Source organism: Psittacula echo (assembly GCF_963264785.1).
Source record: "Psittacula echo genome assembly, chromosome: Z".
In the NCBI taxonomy this organism is placed as follows: domain Eukaryota; kingdom Metazoa; phylum Chordata; class Aves; order Psittaciformes; family Psittacidae; genus Psittacula; species Psittacula echo.
In genome coordinates this window covers 85,499,745-85,520,278 of record NC_137742.1, presented here as the reverse complement: position 1 = coordinate 85,520,278, position 20,534 = coordinate 85,499,745, and the positions used below count along the sequence as shown (strand labels likewise).

Sequence of the window (20,534 nt, the reverse complement as noted above, 5' to 3'; positions counted from 1 at the left end):
GCTGGGGGTGCTGGTGTCGCTAATCACTGCCCCGGCTAATCACACGTGCGACATTTAATTAAGTATTAATTAGCTGGGGGACACATAATGCCTCATGGCAAGTGACACGGGGGGGGGTGGCCTCTCCTGGGTGGGCTGTGAGCTGGGATTGGCTTCCCTCTGCCACAGCCACCACGAAGCTTGGGGGAGGGATGTCCCGTACCGCCAGTTACCCCCCACGGATGCCCCCATCCCTCATCGCTCCCCCTGGGGTGCCCATGCTCCACTTCCCCCCACCCCTGAGTGCCACAGTGCCCCCCATAACCCACCCTCAAGCGTGCCCCAGTGCCCTCCCTGGGGAGCCCCCCTGGAGCCCTCCGCCTGCATCACCCCCCTGTGGCTGCTTCATTCCCACCCCGGGTGCCCCAGCCCCCCCATCACCCACCCGTGGGCTCCCTGTTCCTCGCCCGTCGCTGTCGTTAAGGGGGCGGAGCCTCTCCGTGTAAGCCCCGCCCACATGGGCGTGGCCTACGGAGGGGCGTGGTCGCCCGGCATATCCCCGCACGCGGGTGTGCAGGTGCTGGCAGAGCGCGGCGGAGCGGGCGCGTTGCTGTGCGGTGGGGGACAGGCAGCGCCGGTCAGCGGGGCCATGGCGGCGGCACCGGCACCGGCACCGCGGTCGTTCAGCGCCGCCGAGGTGCGGGCTCGCTGCGCGGAGGGCGCCTGCCTCGTGTCCTGCCGCCGCCGCCTCTACGACTTGAGCGGGTTCGTGCGGCTGCACCCGGGAGGGGAGCAGCTGCTGCGACGCCGGGCGGGCACCGACGTGAGCGCCGCGCTGGACGGGCCGCCGCACCGGCACTCGGACAACGCCCGCCGCTGGCTGGAGCAGTACTATGTAGGGGAGATGGAGCCTGGCGAGGAACAGGTACCGCCGGCGGCCGCGGAATGCCCCGGGTCTGCGGTTAACAACACAGAGGGTGTCCCGGGTCCAGAGTGTGCAGAGCTCATTGGGGGTCCAGGGTGGCCCAGGTCTAGGATGTACGAGCCCATAGGGTGTCCCAGATCTCGGGTCTCCCAAGTCCAGGGCGTATAGAGCCCATAGGGTTGCCCAGGCTGTGTGAGGTCGGATCAGTGCAAGAGTCTGTAACGCATCCCAAGTCCAGGGTGCATGCAGTTTGAGCTGTACAGAGTCTCTAAGGGGCTCCTTGTCCTGGCTCCATGGGTTTAAGGCAGTACAGGACATGCAGAAGCTATTTAGGATCTGGGGTGTACTGGCCATGGAGCTTTGGGGTGCATGTAGCATATAGGTTGTATATGGCATCCAGGTACAGGTCGGAGCTGCACAAGGTGCTTGGGTCCAGGCTATGGAGGGTCTGGGGTGTTCAGAGCATGACTGGTGTTTGGGGCAGGGCATGTTTGAGGCTCCTGGACCACTATATGGACCATGCCTGAGGTGTACGGTGTGCAAAGATCCCAAGTGCATGGAGCATGCTGGTTCCAGGCAAATCTGTGGGGCTGTCAATGTCAGTGGGGCTGGGCTCCCTGGAGCAGATGATACCGAGACATGTAGGGTGCAGGCAGCTCAGGGCCTGAGAGTGACCATGTCCCAGGCACCAAAAGTTTGTTATCTTTGGGATCCCACCCCATGGACACATCCCACCTTGGCCATGCTGGATGGCAGGGCTGATAGTGGATCCTGGCATGCCAGCATGGCAGAAAGGTGCTTGGGTCTTTGGAGGGGTGTGGGACATGGGGACATACAGCTCGGTGTGGGTTTTAGCAGAGCCGTGTAGCGATGGCGCAGGGCACCCTTACTGGCACTGCTGGCCCTCGGGGACCGGGGTGCAGGGCACCAGGACTTGCTGGCAGCAAGCAGCCAGCACTGCAGCGAGGAGGCCGGCCATCTCCCCTAACGTCTGGGTGTGGGATAAGGGTGGCTGTGACTCAGCATTGTCCCCTCCATGACAGCCCCACGCTCAGCCACTGCCCATGCAGAAAGGAAAGCACCCTAGGAAGCTGCACTTTTGCTGGGTGGACTTCCCAGAGGCAGCGTGGCACCGGGTGCTGCTGCCCCAGGACGCTCAAGCAATGGGGCCACCCCAGCCCCTTTGCCAGCTGAGTTCAGTGTTTTCTCCTCCTGACATCCCAGCAAAGTCGATGACCGCTTGGTCCCTCTGGCTGGTTGTTTGCACTCGCTCCCCATGGCATACCTCGGCCCTTATCAGCCACAGCGCCACAGATGGGGCTTTGTTCAGCCCCAGCATGATGCTGGCTTATTCTCTGGGTCCCAGAGATGGCACCTCCTCTGTTGGGACACTCATTGCTGCTGCCACTGCCTCCTAGCAAGCGTGACAAGCCCAACGGGTTGGGGCGAAGGAAGGTTCCGGACAAACGAGTTCTCACACTGCAGGGAATTGCCACCATCCCTATGCAAATATATGGCATGATAACACTGGAGTGCAGGGAGATCAGACACTACCTGGCACTAGATAAACCGTCCCAGGTTGTAACACGGGGGAGGGAAAGAAGCTGCCTGCTGCATGGCGTGGCTGGCTGTGCTGGATCCAGCATGCACCTTCTGTGAGCTGCTCTGACAGACTTGCCACCCCTCAAAAATCCCTTTTGGAGGGAGAAGGGGAATTGATGCCATCATTGGTGTGTGGGATTTTGCTTTGGCTACTTTTGGGCTGGCAAACCCCAAGCAGCAATTTGAAGGAGGTGTTGCTTTGTCCTAGTCTGGCTCGAACTCCCACGGCTTTGCTGGTGCTTCTCCTCACCTCTCAGGAATCCCAGGGCTGCACCATCCCCATGCCATGTTGTGGTCCTGCAGGCATCCAGCATCCCTGGCTGCTTATGTTTGGAAATTGGAAGAAGTTCTTCCCTGTGAGGCCCTGGCACAGGTTGCCCAGAGAAGCTGTGGCTGCCCCATCCCTGGCAGTGTTCAAGGCCAGCTTGGATGGGGCTTGCAGCAACCTGGTCTAGTGGAAGGTGTCCCTGCCTGTGGCAGGGGTTGGGACTGGGTGAGCTTAATGTTGTTTCCAACACAAACCAGTCTGGGATTCTATGATTAGTGCAGGAAAGGCAAAGAGGAAGATGAGAGGCAGCCTTCATCCAGCTGGCAAGCCTCTCTGCACCTATTCCTGCTGCTCTTGGGAGCTCAGCTCCATCCTTCGGCTGCAGGTCTCTTCTGCATCACCCAGTCCCATTTGGCTAAGGACAAATTAACCCTCAAACTCTTTATCTATGCAAACAGAATATGTAGGGGAGATCAAAGTGAGAAGCAACAATTACCCAAACTAGACAGTGGATTTTAGCAGCCTTGCTAGAGGGAAACTGGATCATCTAATTACCCCTCCAATTTAAGCAATGAGAAACTCACAGCCTCTCCGGGGCGTGTGACGTGGCCATGAGTCACAGTGAATCTCCCATGCCTCTTGGAGTTGGTGTCCTCCCCTTCCTTTCACCCACATCACCCCATGCCGGGCTTGCCCTGGTTCTCCATCCCACCCTGAGCTCACTTGGACGTATGCGCTTGCATGTTCTTCGCAGGCGTTGCAACAAGAAGTGACTTTTTTATTATTATTGTCATTAGAACAGGTTAAATTCCACCTCATTTTAATAGTCCTGCTGCACCCAGTTTAATGGGCTGCGACGCAGCCAGTCACTGCCCAGGCACTGTGATGCTGGTGGGATCGTGATGCTGGGACCATGCCACTGTGGGTGGGGCCCTCGCCTGGGCTCCCTGTGCCTCATGGGGTGTCCTTGTGCTACATGCCCGACTCTACATTGCCAACACAGCTTCTCTTGTGTGGGCATCAGCAAGTCGAGCTGGCTTAGGAGCTTGGTGAAGGTCTTGGAGGTTCTTGGGTGGAAAACTGGGTCCAGGCTGCTGTTCGAGCAGTGGTCTCCAGGCAGCATCACCCTGCTTGGGCCAGGGGGAGGTTTCCAGCTTCTCCTCCTGCCTGTGTCCCAGGCACACTGGGCCTCATGCCAGATCATCTCTCCTCATTGTACCTGCCCACATCACAGCTGGGTTTGTTTTCCTTCATCCTGAGCCCTGCTCTGGGGCAGCCACAGCCTGGAGAAGAGAAGGCTCAGTGGAGACCTTGTGACAGTCTTTAATACCTTTAGGTATTAGGGACTGACAAGAGACCTGGAGAGGGGCTTTTGACAAGGGCTTGTGGGGACCGAAGAAGGGGGAATGGCTTTAACCTGACAGAGGGGAGACTGAGATGAGCTCTTAGGCAGAAGTTCTTCCCTGTGAGGGTGCTGAGGCCCTGGCACAGGTTGCCCAGAGAAGCTGTGGCTGCCCCATCCCTGACAGTGTTCAAGGCCAGGTTGGACGGGGCTTGGAGCAACCTGGTCTAGTGGAAGGTGTCCCTGCCCGTATCAGGAATTGGAACTGGGTGAGCTTTGAGGTCCCTTCCAACTGAAAACAGGCTAGGATTCTATAGCCAGTGCTCTCTCGCCAGCACAGGACCAGCGGTCAGCTCCCTGCCTGACCCATGCAGGGCAGAGGGATGCTCGGAGGTGGGTGCAGGATCACCCAGTTACCACATCGTGCTGTGCCCTGAGTGTCCGGCTGTGTTGCCTCACAGCAGGAGAGCCGGCACCTCGCTGGGGTGGCAGTGGGAAGATAGTCTTTGTAGGTGTTAACTTTCCCTTTGTTACATCAGGTTCTTGCACATCATTCCTGGCAGGACCTGTTTGCCTGGGGATGACGCTGATGCATCAGCATGACACACAGGCAACAGGCAAAGCCTGGCACTTGCAAAGACCCCTTCAGCCTCCTTCAAACCCACCTTTTATGAGGAAGAGGAGGAGGTCAGAAGCTCCAGTGCTGGTCTCAGTGCTGGTGAGTCTTGGTCCATAAAAGATCCCTGTGTGCTCTGGGAAGGAAGGAGTGCACTGCCGCTCCGAGGAGCGAGCCAGGGCATGCATGCGTGGCTTGCACCCCGTTGCGCCACTGCTGCTGATTCTTTCGGTGCTAGCCCTGGGATGAGCAAGAGGAGAGTCTTCCTTCTGGTCCCCTGCTGAGGAGGAGGAGGAGGAGGTGACTCAGGTGAGGCAGGGTGCTGCAAGGGAACACACAGGGCGATGGCATCGCACTGATGGTACCCAACCTGCCCAGACTGGGTGCTGCTAGTGAGGTAGAGGCTGAGCCCCTGTCCACCTCCTTGACCTGGAAGGACAGGGAAGCCTCTGGACATGATGTGGTGCTCGCATGTCAGTGGGCAGGGGAAATGGTGACGTGGATATGTCAGGAAGAGGAGGAGAGGTGCCTGGGGGTTGCATCAGCCTGCTTTCTTAAGCATCCTTCCTGCTGCCATCAAGGCTGAGGTGCAAGCATTGAGGTGGAGAGCAGGGTCTCATTTTCTGGGGGAAGGAGGAGCCGTCTCTCTCTTTTGTAAAGCCAAATTTTCTTCCAAAGGACCAGTGGGGAGAAGGCAAAGCCATAACTTTACCGTCCTCAGCTGGATTTCAAGGCATCCCACCTCAGTTTTGGGAGGTCTCTCTGAAGAACAGAGCATGCAAAGCCAAAAATAGCAGTGGGGACCCCTGCAGAGGGAGATGTGGTGGTCCGGAGCTCATGCTGGTGCTCTACGTCCAGTAAAATTGATGCTTGCTCAAGTCCAGCCTTGCTGGAAATAAGCCCTGCCCTGCCCCAGGGTGAGAGGCTGCCTCAGGGCTGGGTAGTGCAGCTCCTGTACCAGTGGAATGAGGCTTGAAATCCAGCTAGCCTAGGACAGGAACTGGGAGCCTGACTGGCAAAGAGTGCTGGGGCCCTGCCTCAGTGTCACCAGTGTGGCAGGGAGTAAAGCCCTGTCCACCCTAGCGAGGTGACACTGGTCCTCCTGCATCCCAGCTCCCAGCGGCTGCTGAGGTGTCTATTCCCACAGGGAATCGCATCTCTCTTGGAGAAGTGGGGAGAGCATCCACTGAGGACCCATGATGGCTGCCAGGAGAACACCCTTCCTCCCAGAACAACTGGGAGCCCCGGCGGGCCCTGGTGTGCCGCGGCTGCCAGGCTGCGCCGTACCCTGCTGCTGGTTAATGGGTAACTCAAGGTGACAGAGCAGGAGAGAAGGCATGTTTGGCACGTCCTGCCTGGGAGCCAGCAGGCGGCCGGTGCCGCGGGGCATGGCTGGTGCTGGGCTTGCACAGGCACGCCGTGCCCTCACCGAGCCCCATGCCGGCAACAGGGCCGGAGCTGGCAGTGCAGCGGCAAAGAGACCGCTGCTGGTGCCTGGCAATGGATTTGCTTCGAAGCTCCACACGAGGCAGGTTTCTCCTGCTTCCTGGCCAGCCCTGGCAGTAGGACCGCAACCTGGGCTCATCCTACTGCATCCCCAAAGCTTCGGTGTGCCTTTACTAGGCAAAACCAAGCCTCCCCACCCCGCCTTGTGTAGCCTGTGGCCAAGGTGGCAGGCCCAGCACCACCCTGCAAATGGCACTTTGCCTTTTCCCTGCAGTGAGCTCCCTCCTGCTGCGTTTCTTTCTGGTGCCCGGTGCCAAGGTGGTGCCACCATTTGTGCCATGCTTCCTGGCTCCACAAGGAACCTCGGGAACCAAAATGCCGAGTCAGGCTTTTGCTGGAGAGCAGTGGGGTGAGGAGGAGGGAGCCCATTGCCAGTGTGGTGAGCACTAACCCAGCAATGCCCCCTGAAGCACCAGAGCCAGGTGCCCTGCTCTGAACACTGGTCTTGGGGAGAGGTTTCAAACAGATCTGAGCATGCAATGCCTGATGGGCAGTTCAAGGGTAGCTGGTGGCCACATCCCTCGGGAACCTGCTCTGCAAGTACTGACTTAAATTCATCAGATATTTCCCTCTTATCATTTAGCAGGCAGTCTTGAGCTTGCTGTGCCTGTGCCCCTTGCTGGCACGGCCATCACTGTCCCCAGCCATATCTGCCACCCATGCTTCACTGTGGGGTTTTCCTTCCCTTTCCAGAGCCCTGCCAAGCCAGTGGATGAGCAGGCAGTGGGTGCTGCAACCCAGACCCCAGCACGGATGGATCCCCACTGTAAAACAGTGGATGTGGAGAAGGTGAGAGCTGGGGGTCTGCCAGAGTGCTCCTGGGGAAGGCCAGCTCTTCTGTCCCCTGCAGGAACGCTGTCTGGCTGCCGATCCCTGGGATGGGAGGGATGCCGGGAGGGAGGTGGGCCGACCCAGCTGCTTCTGCCCTTTCTACCAGCACAGACAGCATCACTCCTGCTTTATTGCCCAGGCGTGGCTGTGCTGGGAGGCTCCTGCTGCTGCGACGGCGTGGGAGGAGACGGCTCTCTCTGACAGGAGCCCTGCCTGTCGAGCGGGACGTGCTGCCAGGCTGCACCTTACTTGCCTTAGTTATTGCTTTTCCCCACTTTTTTCCCTCTTGACTGAGCGCCAGGGATCCCCTGTCCCGGGCAGGGTGATCCTCGTGTGTGCAGAGTGCTCCCTGCCCTGCTCACTCCAATCTGAGCACACCACAGAGGTAGGGATTTGTTCCCAAGGTGCCCTTGAATGTCCCTTGCTTTCGTGGCACCCTCTGGCTGCTGAGGAACCTTGCATGCTCCTCAGTGAGTGTGCCTTTATCTTGCAAAAGGTGGTTTTGTTTTGAACTGGGGAACACCTTTCACCCTCCCCCCATCTTTATATTTCACTTGCTGACTGCCTTTAAAATCAGTTACCCCAAAGCGACATTTTTGCTCTGATTTTTCTTCTACCTCCCCAATGGAGGGTGTCTCCACCCCATGCACCCCTGCGGGCTGGGGTTGTTTCCCGTCCTGGGTTATCACATCCATCCCTGCCAGCGGCAGAGCCCCAATAATGGCCATGGCCACCTTGGCCCTTTGCTATGAAGCTCTCCAAACTGAGCCACCCCCTGCCACCACTGACAAATGACCAGTGGCACAGCTGCAGGTGCTGGTGCCGTGCCACCGCTGTGCGGCACAGGCTGAACAATGGAGAGGTGCCAGGCTTGGGGCTCAGTGGGGTGAGCATGGTTTCTGTCCTAGGGCAGGGGTGGGACCAAGAAATCACCTTATCTGGGCAGGCCAGCAGAAGACTTGCCTGGGGATGCTGAGCAACAGCAGAGGTGGTGCTGCTGGTTGTGCCTATTTTTGTCCCATGCAGACATGCACAGCTGCACAGGTGCCTTCTTGCTTTTGCAGCCATCTGAATGCAGTTATGCATGGGAGCATAACTGGTGTTTGTATTCCCAGCCTGTCTCCCTGCTCCCCATCCCTTTCTGCTTCACTCCTCACTGCTGGAGCCCTCAAATGGCTGTGGTTGCCCTATGTGTCCTCTCCACAAGGAGAAAAGCCCTTGGTCAGGGCAATGCCATGGGGATGGGCTCCACATCCGACCTCCACCTCACTGGCATGGCTGGTGAGTGGGGAATATCGCTGCTCACTATCTAATCTTGGCAGCTCCCAGTGGGGAGAGAGCCTGTGTTATCGGGACCTGATGCTGAGCCAGGTCTGGTACAGCCACCTTCACCTTGAACCGCTGGCACAGGGAGTGAGCTCAGCCCTGTGTTTGTGTGTAGGTGGAGCTGATGTGTGTCTGGCTCTGCTTGTCTGTCTTGTGCTAGTGCTTACAGGGAGCTTTGGGCTGCTTGGAACAAGAAGCAGCTGCTTGTGGGGTTTGTAGCTCCAGATCCCACAGCTCTGTGTCCAGTACCAGGGCAGTGTGTGGGTACAACTGGTGTCTGCTCCCTCAGGACCTGGTGGACTGGCAGAAGCCTCTGCTGTGGCAGGTGGGCTACCTGGGGGAGAAGTACGATGAGTGGGTGCACCAGCCCGTGGATCGTCCTATCCGCCTCTTCCACTCGGATTTCCTCGAGTCCCTCTCCAAGACAGCATGGTGAGCCCCTGGGGTCTATGCCATGCCCTGGCCAGTGCCTCCGTGGGGAGGGGAGGGAGGCAATGACACACGGCTTGCCCCACCCCATGGGACGCTCTCTCTGGTATCTCCCTCTATCCCACAGGTATGTGGTGTTTATGGTGTGGACTCCTGTAGTGCTCTATCTCAGCTGGGTCAGCTACACCTCCCTTGCCCAGGGCAACACCAGACTCTTCTCCTCCTTCACCACAGGTATAAGCAGCACCAAAGCCTTTGGGCTCACTCACTGCTCCCACTTTGGATCCGGGGTGCGGTGAAGACTTCTGCATCCTTTCTGCATCCCTGCTTCCATGCATGCTCAATATGAGTCACATGCACAAGTAGCGGGTGACCCCCTGTCCCTATGGCCACCGGCATGTCCCCTGCACAAAGCTGCCTGCATTACTTTAAAGCCTGAGCTCACCCACCTGCATGCCCTCCTCTCACCTACACCATTCTGTCCCGGCAAAGAACATAGATAGAGCCATGGAGCACGCAGACTGCTCCCTCTTTCCTCCCTCCCTTCCTTCCATCCCAGACCCAAGCCCTGCAGGCACTGCGGTGTGTGCCAATGCTGCTGACACCCACCCTGGGCCACTGCTGGATGCCAGCATAGCAAGCAAACAAACCCGGCTCTCAGCGCCATCGGCATCGCACAGTGCAGGGCTTGTTTGCCTGGAGCGCCTGCCCTTGAATCTCCCACTGTCTGCTCCCCCGGGAATAACAAGCGTGGCCGGGGCAGGCTGTCATCTTTGTTGTCCTTTTTTATTCTGCTGGGCTCCCTGGTGTTTTTGCAAGGTGCCACCCAGTGCCAGCTGTGCCCGGCCGCACTGGCAACCTCCTGCTCCTTGCGGCATTCAACACCTTGCTGCCAAGGGTTTGGTGGTTTTGTTTTGGTTTTGAGAATTTTTTTCCCCAAAATCAAACACACTGGGGGAGATCTGAATTCTTTCAGCAAAGATGCAGGGCTGTTAGCCAGCCCTGAAAGGAGGAGGTGGCTGAAAAATGCTCTGTGGGGGAAAGTGCCCAACAAACCTATTCTTTTTCCCCCAAAATAATAAAAACCCAGCACCGCAGCACTGTTTAACTGTCATGAGTGCTGCCTCCACAGATAAGGTCCCTCCTGCCTTGTTCTGGAGGGAGAAGCAGCTTTGTTCAGACAGGGTTGTCCCTGCGGTGCACATCCCAAGCCTTCATTGCCATCTGGGATGTAGGGGACCCCCCCACCAGCTCCCTGTGGCAGCAAGAAGCCAGCTGTTTCCATAACAAGTATAAATTAATGGGAATCAAAGGAAGATGTGGTTAGGAGTGGTGCTTGAGGAGCTCCCTGGTGAAGCTCGGGGCAGGAGGTGGATGAGAGGTGAGAGGGAGGGAAAGCTGATGAGGAAGAGTATGGTGATGGAGAAGAGCACTTGCGTATCACCTGCCCTGCTAACCACTGCATGTCTTACTGTGTAGAGTACTCCATCCCCGTCCACAAATACTACTTCCCCTTCATCTTCCTCCTGGGGATGTTCCTGTGGTCCCTGCTAGAGTACCTCATCCATCGCTTTGTCTTCCACATGAAGCCACCTGCTAGTAACTACTATCTCATCACCCTGCATTTCTTGCTGCACGGGCAGCATCACAAGGTGAGTTACAGCTCACCTCCTCTGGCACCCACTGGGCATGGGAACAGTGGCCTTTGCTCAGGCGGAGCCTGTCGGTGCAGTGTGTGTTCAACGTGTGATTCGTGGCATCTTTGCCTCAAGCCAGGCCCTCAATACCAGCGAGGACTGCAAGATGGGCTCTGAGGAGCTGGAGACAAAGCTGCAAGCTCCAGCAGGGCAAGCGGGAAGACCAAAAAAGCCATGGGCTCCCTCTAGCTTCACTGGAGAAAATGTTCCTGTGGAGCTCAGGGACCTCCCAGCCAAAGCCACTGGCTGCCCAGCCACCTTGGCGAGGGCAAGTGGCTGCTCTCACCGCTGGGCTTATCTTTTGGGGAGGGTTTCTGGAGGCTTTGGTGTTTGCTTTTCCCAGCCTGCTTCGCAGGGATGTGCTGGGAGATGTGAGGTGAGCTAGGAGCTCCCTTTCCCATCGTCTTCCTCTGCTTCCAGTCTCCGTTTGACAGCTCCCGCCTGGTGTTCCCTCCCGTGCCAGCCTCACTAGTGATCGGCTTCTTCTATGGCGTCCTGCAGCTCCTGCTGCCCGAGGTGCTGGGGCTCTCAGTGTTTGTTGGGGGGCTCTGCGGCTACGTCGTCTACGACATGATGCACTATTATCTCCACTATGGGTCACCGAAGAAGGGCACCTACCTGTATGGCCTGAAGGCTTATCACGTCAAGCACCACTTTGAACACCAAAAATCAGGTAGTGCTCCATTGCCCATATGTGCTGGCAGGGAGCAAGGGCTGTCACAGCCTCATCTCCCTATCTGTGTGCAGCTGATGCTCTGAAATGTTCGGTATTTGGGTTGGGGAAGCCCACCCATGTTGCTGGGGAAGTGGTGTATGAGGTGTTGCAGCCGCATTGGGCACCTTTCTTGGCTCCCAGGTTGAGGATGGGGAGCTGGGGTGTCGCAGGGGTGAAGGCAGCAATCTGTCTCACTGGTGAGACTGGAGAGCACCAATGCTGCCTGAGGATGCCAGGGCAGGGACATGGATGTGGGTGCCTGTCCCTGCCTCAGCAGCATCTCAACCTGCCTGGAGGTGTTGTCAGGCACAGGGTGAGGCAGAGGGTGAGGCCCAGGGCTCCCCCGAGTCCTCTCCACACGTTCCCCAACCTGGTGCTTGCTCAACTTGGCCTTTGCCCGGTTTCCTAGGAGAAAACAGCCCATCCAGATAAGCTATCATCCATGGGGCTGGCAGAATGGCTCAGCCAGCTCCTTCTGCTCTTCCTTCTCACCCTTGCCTTGCCTTCCTCCTTTCCCTCCCTCATCAGTTAATGTAGAGCAAGCTGTGCCCTGCCCCAGTAGCATCCCAGTGCCAGTGGTGCTGTGAGCTCAGCTCTCTCTATCCCACCTACAGGCTTTGGCATCACCACTCGCTTCTGGGATCACCCTTTCGGGACGCTCATCCCTGAGGAGACCTTTGAGAAGAAGGACTGATGGCCCTGATGGTATAGCACCTGGCTGCTGGCTCTTCCCATCCAGGGCTGGAGTTGGTGTCCCTCTGAGCCCTCAGTGGGGCACTTGCCTCCTTCCTGGGGATTGTGCCACAGCAGTAGCCCCACACTGGAGCATCCCTGTGGTGCACTGTGGCATTGCCAAGGGGGATAGGGTGTGAGGATGCAGGGAAAGGGGAGGAGGAGGTTGTGGGGCTCCCTGTGGCACTCCTGCCCCTTCCTTGCTGCTCTCCTGCTCCAGGACATGGATGCGTGGGCAGATATGCTGCCTGACACATGAAGTGCCTGATGCCACCCTCCGTTCTCTGCCCTGAAACTTGCTCAAGCCCTCTGGCCCTCTCTGGGCGTACAACACGCTGCAGTTAACTTCATCACCTAACTTGTGCCGAGAGGCTTCCATATCCTGGATCCTTCTCCCGGTCCAATCCCACACAGGGTTTTCTTGGCCTGCAGTCCTTTGCATGGGGATCCTTTATGTCTGTATTTTGTCTTTTTCTAAACAGTGCAAACCTAAATCTCTCTGCCAGATTTATCAAGTTCATGGGTTTTGTAGACAGTGGCTACTCAAAACTCGAACTTCAAAGAATAGAATTACTACCTGATACCTTTTTGCTGATCCTGTGATTGGGTTTGTGTTGTTTTGTTTTTTTTTCTGAATGTTTACTGCAGGTTTTGAAATAAAGTTCTGTGTGAAACTGTAGACACTACAATTGTAAATAAACTGTATGTTTTGAAAAATGAAGCCTTTTAAACAGGGTTTGGCTAGTGTATCCCTTGGGCCTCCTCCCACATTCTCCCAGCCCGGGTGCATCCATTCTGAGGTGCCAGTGGCCCTTGGTGCTGCGGTACCTTGGGGTTTCCTTTCACATCTCCCCATGCTGATGAAATCTGTGCTGTAGATGATGGTGATGGCGAGGGAGATGCTCTCTGCAGCGGGAAACCGCAGCAAACTTGTGTGACCCCAGACTCCTGGTAAGCAGAAGCTGGCTGAGCCAAGCTCACTTCTCTGAAGTTAGGCAACAGCATCACATGCTCCCCCAAGCTTCCCAAAACCAGCCTGGCCCTCTGACGAACTCAACTGCAAAGCTTCCTGTGCTCCTGGAAGAGGTCAAGCTCTGTTTCCGGCATGGGTGCATACAGCCTACTTCCTTTGATTGATGCTGGGGGGTCCTGAGGCTTCAGGGATGGGGAGGGAAGCAGAAGGTCCCAAAGGACCAGCATCCCTAGTGTGTGATGGGTGTCCTCTGGAGGGTCCTGCTGGCCAGTGTGAGGACCTCAGCAGGGTGCAGAGGGTGTTGCAGTGTGTTGGGCAAGCAGGGAAGAGCCCTGCTTACCCAACCTCTTCCCCTATCACTGCATCCTCACCCCTTGCCATAGAATCACAGAAAGATTTGGGTTGGAAATGACCTTAAGATCATCCAGTTCTAACCGCCTGCCACAGACAGGGACGCCTCACACTAGACCATGTCACCCAAGGCTCTGTCCACGCTGGCACTGAACACTGCCAGGGATGGAGCATTCACCACTTCTTTGAGAAACCTGTTCCAGTGGCTCGCCACCCTTACAGGGAAGAACTTCTTTATATTTAATCTGAACTTCCCCCATTTCTGTTTAAATCTACTACCCCTTCTCCTATCATTACAGTCCCTGACAAAGAGTCCCTCTCCAGCACCCTTGTAGGCCCCCTTCGAATACTGGAAGGCTGCTATGAGGTCTCCACACAGCCTTTTCTTCTCCAGGCTGAACAGCCTTGACTTTCTCAGCCTGTCTTCATACAGGAGATGCTCCTTCCCCTATCATCCTCATGGCCTCCTCTGGACTTGCTCCAACAGCTTCTGTCCTTCTTCTCCAATGTTCTTTTTATGTTACAGACACCAGCACTGCACACAGTGCTCCAAGTGAGGTCTCACGAGAGCAGAGTAGAGGGGCAGGATCACCTCCTTTGACCTGCTGGTCACACTGGTGGGGATGCAGCCCAGGACACGGTTGGCTTTCTGTCCTTCTTGGCAGCGCACCACGGGAATGCTGCAGTGTGGGACCACTGCTGTGGCACAATCCCCAGGAAGGAGGCAGGGGCCAGCAGCCCCAGTGAGGACTGGGAAGGGATGCCAGCCCACAGCAGAAGGGATTGCAGTGTTCCAAATAGCAACAAGTGTCAATATGGGGAGGGCAGCCTCTCCCATCCCCTTCCTCCCCAGGTGCTTCCCACAGACAGTTCCTTCTTCCAGCAGGCAAAACCCAGCACAGGCAGATAGAGCCCACCTGGCCCCTTCCTCTGAAACCCAAGAAGGCTGCTGGGAAGGGGAAACTGGGGTGGCGTGGGAAGTGCAGCAGGTTGCATAATGCCTCTTCCGCTGCCTGGGAGCAGAAGGGGAAAGCACCCTATGAACGCACCCTATAAACACGCAGTGGTCCTGCTGTGTCTCTCAGTCTGCAGAGGCAGCTGCAGCGAGCGAAGAGGAGCCAGGTAAACCCAGCTGATTTAGCAAGCTGATGAGCTGATTCTCTCTTTGGGGCCATGCTAGAGAGAGCTGAAGAGGAAAGGCAAGAGGCTGAGCTTGTTTCTGGGTGCGTTTCTGTCTCGTTTCCAGCTCGTAGAGACTGTCTCCCCTCTCTTAGTGTTGTCTGCATCAATGATGTGGGTGGCTGCTGCTAATCTCCCTGCAACAGGGGCAGCTTTCTGTCCCTGCTGCCTGAACGTGGGCTGGGGAGCAGGGACTATCCCTGTAGGGATGCTAAGCACATAGAAAGAGTTTGATTTAAAATCTTAAGTGGGCAATACAGAGCTAGAGGGAGAAATATGAAGTCGAGAACACTGGGGATGTGATGGTGTGAGAGCTTTTATTAGATGGGTGACAACAGAGAGACATTGACTAGAAATAAAAATGGATCTTTATGGTCAAAGATGTAGGCTCTGGGGCAGGACCCCAAGGTGGTGTGTGGCCAGTCTCTGTGTAAGGTCTCTGGAGATGGCTAGCAGTAAATTAATTTATATAAATCAAGCCAAAACATCTGCTAATGCAGAGTCAGATGTGCCCATACTGCTCCTGGTGATGTCTCTGTGTGTGCCTACTCCAGTCTTAGAAGATGGCGTAGAAGAGCAGTATCCAGCTGATCTCTGACCGATATTCGAGGCTCACCTCCACTAGACACTGCCAGTCCACATCCCCAGTGGCCAAGCCCTTTGCTGCAAGCATGGACATTGTGGAGAGGGTCCTCTCTGTGGCCCAGGCCATCCATGCCCAATTTGAGCAGGTCAAGTGCTGTAAGCACCAGTGCCAGCGCCTCGTGGAGCGCATCCAGATCCTACTGGAGCCCGTGAGGATCCTCAAGGCTCAGCCACCAAAACATATCTCCTACCATGAAGAGGAACTGCTGAAGAAGCTGCTGGGGGCGCTGGGGGAAGCCCAGAGGCTGGTAATGAAATACAGCCAGACCAGCTGGATCCAGAAGTTCCTGAGAGCTCGCAGCACGGGTGAGGAGTTTGTCTGGGTGAATGAAAACCTGGAGGACATTGCCCAGGGGCTCTCGCTCCTGCTGCAGGCAGAGCAGAAGCAGGCTTTCCTGGAGGCTTTCCAGGCAAAGACATGCCGCAGACAGGATGCTGAGGACCTGAGGGATGATAAGGCTTTCTTGGACCAGGTGATCGCAAGTAAGTTTGCATTTAGTGAACCCTCTTTCCCTGAGGTTGGCACCTCCCTGCAGCTGCTGCCCAGCTTTGAGCTGGATGGCCATGTCCAAGGACAAACAGATGGACATTTAAACCATGAGAAAAAAACTAACTGGATCAGTCCCACATGTTCATCCAGTGGTCCCACCTCTGCACATTTCTCTCCGCAGGTACTGAGAAGCCTGAAGATATGACCAGGGAGATCTACATCAACAGACAATGTGTAGAGAGCAAGGTGGACTGGATGCAAAGCGAGCTGAACAAAATCGTGCGTGTGATGGACTGTAAGTTGGGTGACAACTCAAGGCACCCTGTTTATTGTGTCTTTCCCCTCTGAGATCTGTGTAACATGTCCCTTGTTTCCTCCTGACACCTGGGGGGAGCAGGCTTGAAGAAGATCAATGTTGGTAAAAGAGAAGACATCACTGAGATCAAGCAGGACCACCTCACCTTTGACAGGCAACTGCAGGACACGGAGAGCTACAACCTCTACAAGGGCGAGTACCTCAAGTACCCCGTTGCCATCAAAACCTTCAAGAGGCCACTGACCACCGACCCGGCGTGAGTTCTCTGGGTGGAGGCAACACAGGACACCTGGGACAGGAGGCTGGCTCAGCACCATGTTGTGCCCTGTTGCAGGGATCTCACCATGCTGTTCCTTTCTGCAGGAAGGTGAGAGACATCTTTGAGAAGGAGGTTCAGACCCTGAAGAAGTTTGAGTCTCCAAACATCCTGCGTATGTACGGGATCTGCATTGAGGAGAAAGGTAGGGGGTGCCACATTAATGTCACCTTTTCCCTCCCCTGCCTGTCCCCAGCGCAGTTTGTCCCCTTCTGAGAGGTGGCAGAAGGTGGGATGCTCAAAATTCTGCTTTGCAGATGGGAGCCCCTGCTTCTCCATCGTCATGGAGTACTGCAAGCATGGGACGCTGCGGGATGTGCTGACCAAGCAACAGCATCTCTCCTGGGACATCCGCATTCGGATGGCTCTGGGAGCCGCCAGAGGCCTTTACAGGTGAGCTCCTGCATAAACCAGTGAGTAAGTCTGCCTTACAATCCACAAGCCATGCTCAGCTTCCTGGTATCTCTCAGTAAGCAGTGGTATCCTGGCAGACACTGTTTCCACCACCTTTGGAAACTGGGATGGGAGGCTGGGGAAGAGATAGAGAGTGGGTTTTGATGCACCCATTTTCCCTGGTCACTGGCACCTACATCCGGCTTCAAGCCTGCAAAGGCCTGGAAGGGAGAAACTCCCTTCCCCACACCCATAGGGCAGCTTCAGGAGCACCTTACAGCATGGGCAGTTGTCCTTATGGGTCCTTATCCACAAGGCTCGTTATTTTGCCCTTCTGGAAAAGTTGGCTTGGCAAGATTGGTCCACTAAGAGAGGCAGAGAGCTGCTGGCTTCTCTGGGTAGATGTCAGTCCATCCCCTGCGCAGAGGGAGGGAGCCCCGATGTCAGGGTGGATCCCCTACCAGCATATGTTGCCCTTGGTTGCAGGTTGCACCAGACAGAAGAGAAGTCCCGACTCCATGGTTGCATCTGCAGCAGCAAGTTCCTGGTGGCCGGGGATTACTGTGTGAAGGTAAGAGCCATACCTAGAGAACTTTTTGGGAGTTTTGCATGTTTTTGTGGATGTCTCCCCCTGCTAACACTGAAGAGAATTATGATGGTCCAGAGTAAAACCCAGAGTAGAACCATCTCCTCTGTCACCTTGGACACTGACACCTCAGTTCATCATTATCTCTGTTTTATTGTCATCAAAGTAAGCGTTTCTGAGCCATCCACCCTGGGATGAGCTGAAACCAGGGCAATTCACCTCCCTTCACCTGATATTTCACTTGCAGACAGAGCCATGTGCCAGGAAGCACATGTGGCCGCACAACAGCCTTTACTGCCCAGGACATCTCACTCTGTTTTCTCCACAGCATTTTGCACATCTGCCACTTTGCCCTTTCTTTCTTTCATTCTCTCAATCAGCTCTCAGGATTTGAGCTGTGTGAAACGGAGTCATCCATCAAGAGGAAAGCCAAGAATAACTGGAAACAAGTCTCTATGTTGGCTTACATTGCTCCTGAGAACCTGAAAGACATCAACTACCCTTACAGGAGGCCCTGTGAAATATACAGGTGTGTCTGTCCTTCCTGAGAGATGTCTGTAAGCGGACAGATGCCAGGCAGGGTCGCTGTTGAGCTGTAGAAGAAGGCCAAGGTTTAATCAGCCACATAAGCAGACGTTTGCGGCTGGCATAGGTAGGATAACATGGTGGGATGAATGCTCAGACTCTTGCTTGTCTTCTTTCAGCTTTGGGATCGTGTTGGGGGAGATTGCGACCTCCAAAATCCCATTTGAAGGTGAGACAGAAGTATCTGGTCCCCTATGTAAAAGCCATATGGCCCAGTGTGGCTCCTGTCTGGTACTGGGTGCTCTCTGCTCCTTCCCAGAGCATCCCTGGGATATACAGTATAGTAAAGCATTTCAGCAAGATGCTTAAACCACAAACATGCAAGTAATTTTTGTCTCTATTTGATGTTCCTGTGCATTGAAGCACAAACACATCTTGCTCCACTGGAGCCCAATAGTGTCATGCCAAATATGAGAGAAATTCATTGCAAACACAGTTTGGGTGGCTTCTCTGCAGCCTTCTCCATGCTGAGGGCTGCAGAAAGGCTGTTGGCATGGCTCTGCACTGGATTTCCTCCGCAGCACCCTCCTGTGGCAGCAAAGCTCCATCCTGACACTCGTGTTTGCATGTCTGTTGTTCAGGCTGCACTCCTCAGGAGATCATGGAGAAAATCTGCAACCACCAATACCAGGAACCTGTTGGGGACAATTGTCCTGAAGATCTGCGGAAAGTCATTGACCAGTGCCGAGCCTTTGACCCTTCCCAGCGCCCTTCTGCTGAGGGTAAGTGTCCTGGATATCTGCTCCACAGGCCCTTTGTATCCCCTAATCAGCTGCTGCAGCAGTCAGTTTGCCCCTTATTTTCCATATGAATTTGTCTGGTTTTGTGTTTTAGGATCCCTCCTTCATTTACCTTCCTATGCTAACAAGTCCCCTAATACTAGACCTTTCTTTCTCCTGTAACTCATGGCTCATAAAATTAAAGTTTATGCAATTATCACCAGGATGTTCACTTGGCATCACATAAGCTTTTTCTCTTGGACATACCTGGGAGCAGGTCTGTGTGTGTTAATCCCCACTCAGATCGTGCAGATTCCATAAACTGGAGAAGCAGCCACAACACGGTGCAGGAACACTTCCTGCCTTGGGCTTTGAGCAACGAATCACAATCTGAGGAACTGCTCCAAGGGAGGGAAGATTTGACTGTCTCTGAATTCAGCATGGTTTGTGATAGTGCTGACGCCCTGGCACAGGTTGCCCAGAGAAGCTGTGGCTGCCCCATCCCTGGCAGTGTTCAAGGCCAGGTTGGATGGGGCTTAGAGCAACCTGCTCTAGTGGAAGGTGTCCCTGCCCGTGCCAGGGGGTTGGAACTGGGTGAGCTTTGAGGTCCCTTCCAACCCAAAACAGGCTAGGATTTTATGATCCTAATGGCTGCTCAGTTGTGTTGGCCTAAGGAGACAGTGACTCCATGTCCTGGCTGTTATCCATGACATAAAGCTATCTTCCATTGAGGTGGGAGAGCGAAAGCCTCCACCAAACACTCTGTTTAGGTGTCTGTTTCGATTAATGCTCTTGCTGTGTTCTGCAGAGATTGTGGATGCACTGTCAGACCTGGAGAGAAGCAGAAACCAAGGAAGCTAACTGAGAAGCATGGGTGGGCAGCCGAAAGCAGCTGGGAGCTTTGGAGAGTGAGCCAAGGGGGAGAAGCAGCACACAGCGTGCTACTCGCCCCCCTTCCCTGCTCACAGAGACTGCTTGCTCAATACACATGTGTTTGAGACCTCCACCCTTACAGGGGTCTGAGGCGAGGGCATTCTGTCACAGGCTTTACCCCGGAGATGTTGGCCCCAGGGAATACAAAGGGAGGGACGCAATGGGAGGCTAGCAGGAGCAGCCGGGGAGACGTGAGGGGAGCTAGAGGGAGGGCACAAGGTTACAGCCCCGCGGCTGCCTCAGGGCTCCCTCTCGGTGAGTCCTGCCGCCATGACAGTGCTCCGCGCCCTGTTTGAATGCGCTCGAGTTCCCGCTCTTTTCGCCACGGCGGCGGCTCCCCCAATGGAAACTCATTTTCCCTTCCTTGCCACGCCCTCCCCAGCCCCCCGGTTCCGGCTCTCAGGGGTCTCACTTCCCAATCAGCCGGGCCCTTCAGTCGTCTCTCTAGCCAATCAAAACAAGCCCTGCCTTCCCGCCCCTTTTCCTTTCCACCTCTGCTCTGTCGGACGGACGGACAGAGCGGCTGGCCAATGACAAGGAGGGCCCGACCCCGGCTTGCCCTATAGAAGGGCACGTAGAGCTCGTATTTAGCCAGTAGGGCGGTAGAGGCTAGGCGGCGCGGAGCTCGAGCGGGTTGGTGGGCCCAGTGGCAGGTGAGTGGCCCGGCCCGGCATCCTCCGAGGGCGCGGCTGGGCCTCCGCCGCGGGGCACGCCGCGCTGGAGGAGTGCGGGGCCTGCTGCTGGTTGGTCTCGCCGGGGCAGGGCGGCGGGAGGCCTGTGTGATGGCGGGCCCCGGCCTGAGGCGCTGCGGGGTGGCCCGGGTTGGCGTCCCGAGCGCGGGGGGTGCCCGCGGCTACCGGAGGAGACGTTTCCCCTTCCTGCGCCGCTCGTGTGACTGATTCTTGGTTAAAACAAGCGAGCCCTGTAAGAAGCTAGAAATAAACCAGTGCTTGTGGAGCGTGTGCTGAGTTTTGGGTCGTCTTTGGGTCTTTTTGGTTGACTTTATGTTAAAGCAGGCTCGTCGTTATAACACCTGGAGATGTAGAGCAGGGTTTGACTGAGCAGGAGAGGAGGTCCTCC

General features: G+C 55.9%; 2 protein-coding genes across 2 annotated transcripts; both read left to right on the top strand.

The window, feature by feature from the left end:
- Positions 1-628: 628 nt before the first annotated feature.
- Positions 629-12,261, top strand: FA2H (fatty acid 2-hydroxylase; the record flags this gene model as incomplete). The annotated part of the gene is made up of 7 exons (XM_080638710.1): positions 629-904; positions 6,932-7,027; positions 8,685-8,827; positions 8,952-9,058; positions 10,304-10,476; positions 10,942-11,194; positions 11,851-12,261. The coding sequence occupies 7 exons, from the start codon at positions 629-631 to the stop codon at positions 11,928-11,930; spliced, it is 1,128 nt and encodes a 375-aa protein (XP_080494836.1). The 3' UTR covers positions 11,931-12,261.
- Positions 12,262-15,107: 2,846 nt separating this feature from the next.
- On the top strand, positions 15,108-19,615 carry MLKL (mixed lineage kinase domain like pseudokinase). The gene is made up of 10 exons (XM_080637763.1): positions 15,108-15,599; positions 15,788-15,901; positions 16,004-16,178; positions 16,286-16,383; positions 16,496-16,631; positions 17,118-17,202; positions 17,598-17,746; positions 17,922-17,971; positions 18,384-18,524; positions 19,330-19,615. Exons 1-10 carry the CDS (start codon positions 15,143-15,145, stop codon positions 19,380-19,382), a joined length of 1,458 nt encoding a protein of 485 aa, XP_080493889.1. The 5' UTR covers positions 15,108-15,142; the 3' UTR covers positions 19,383-19,615.
- Positions 19,616-20,534: the final 919 nt, after the last annotated feature.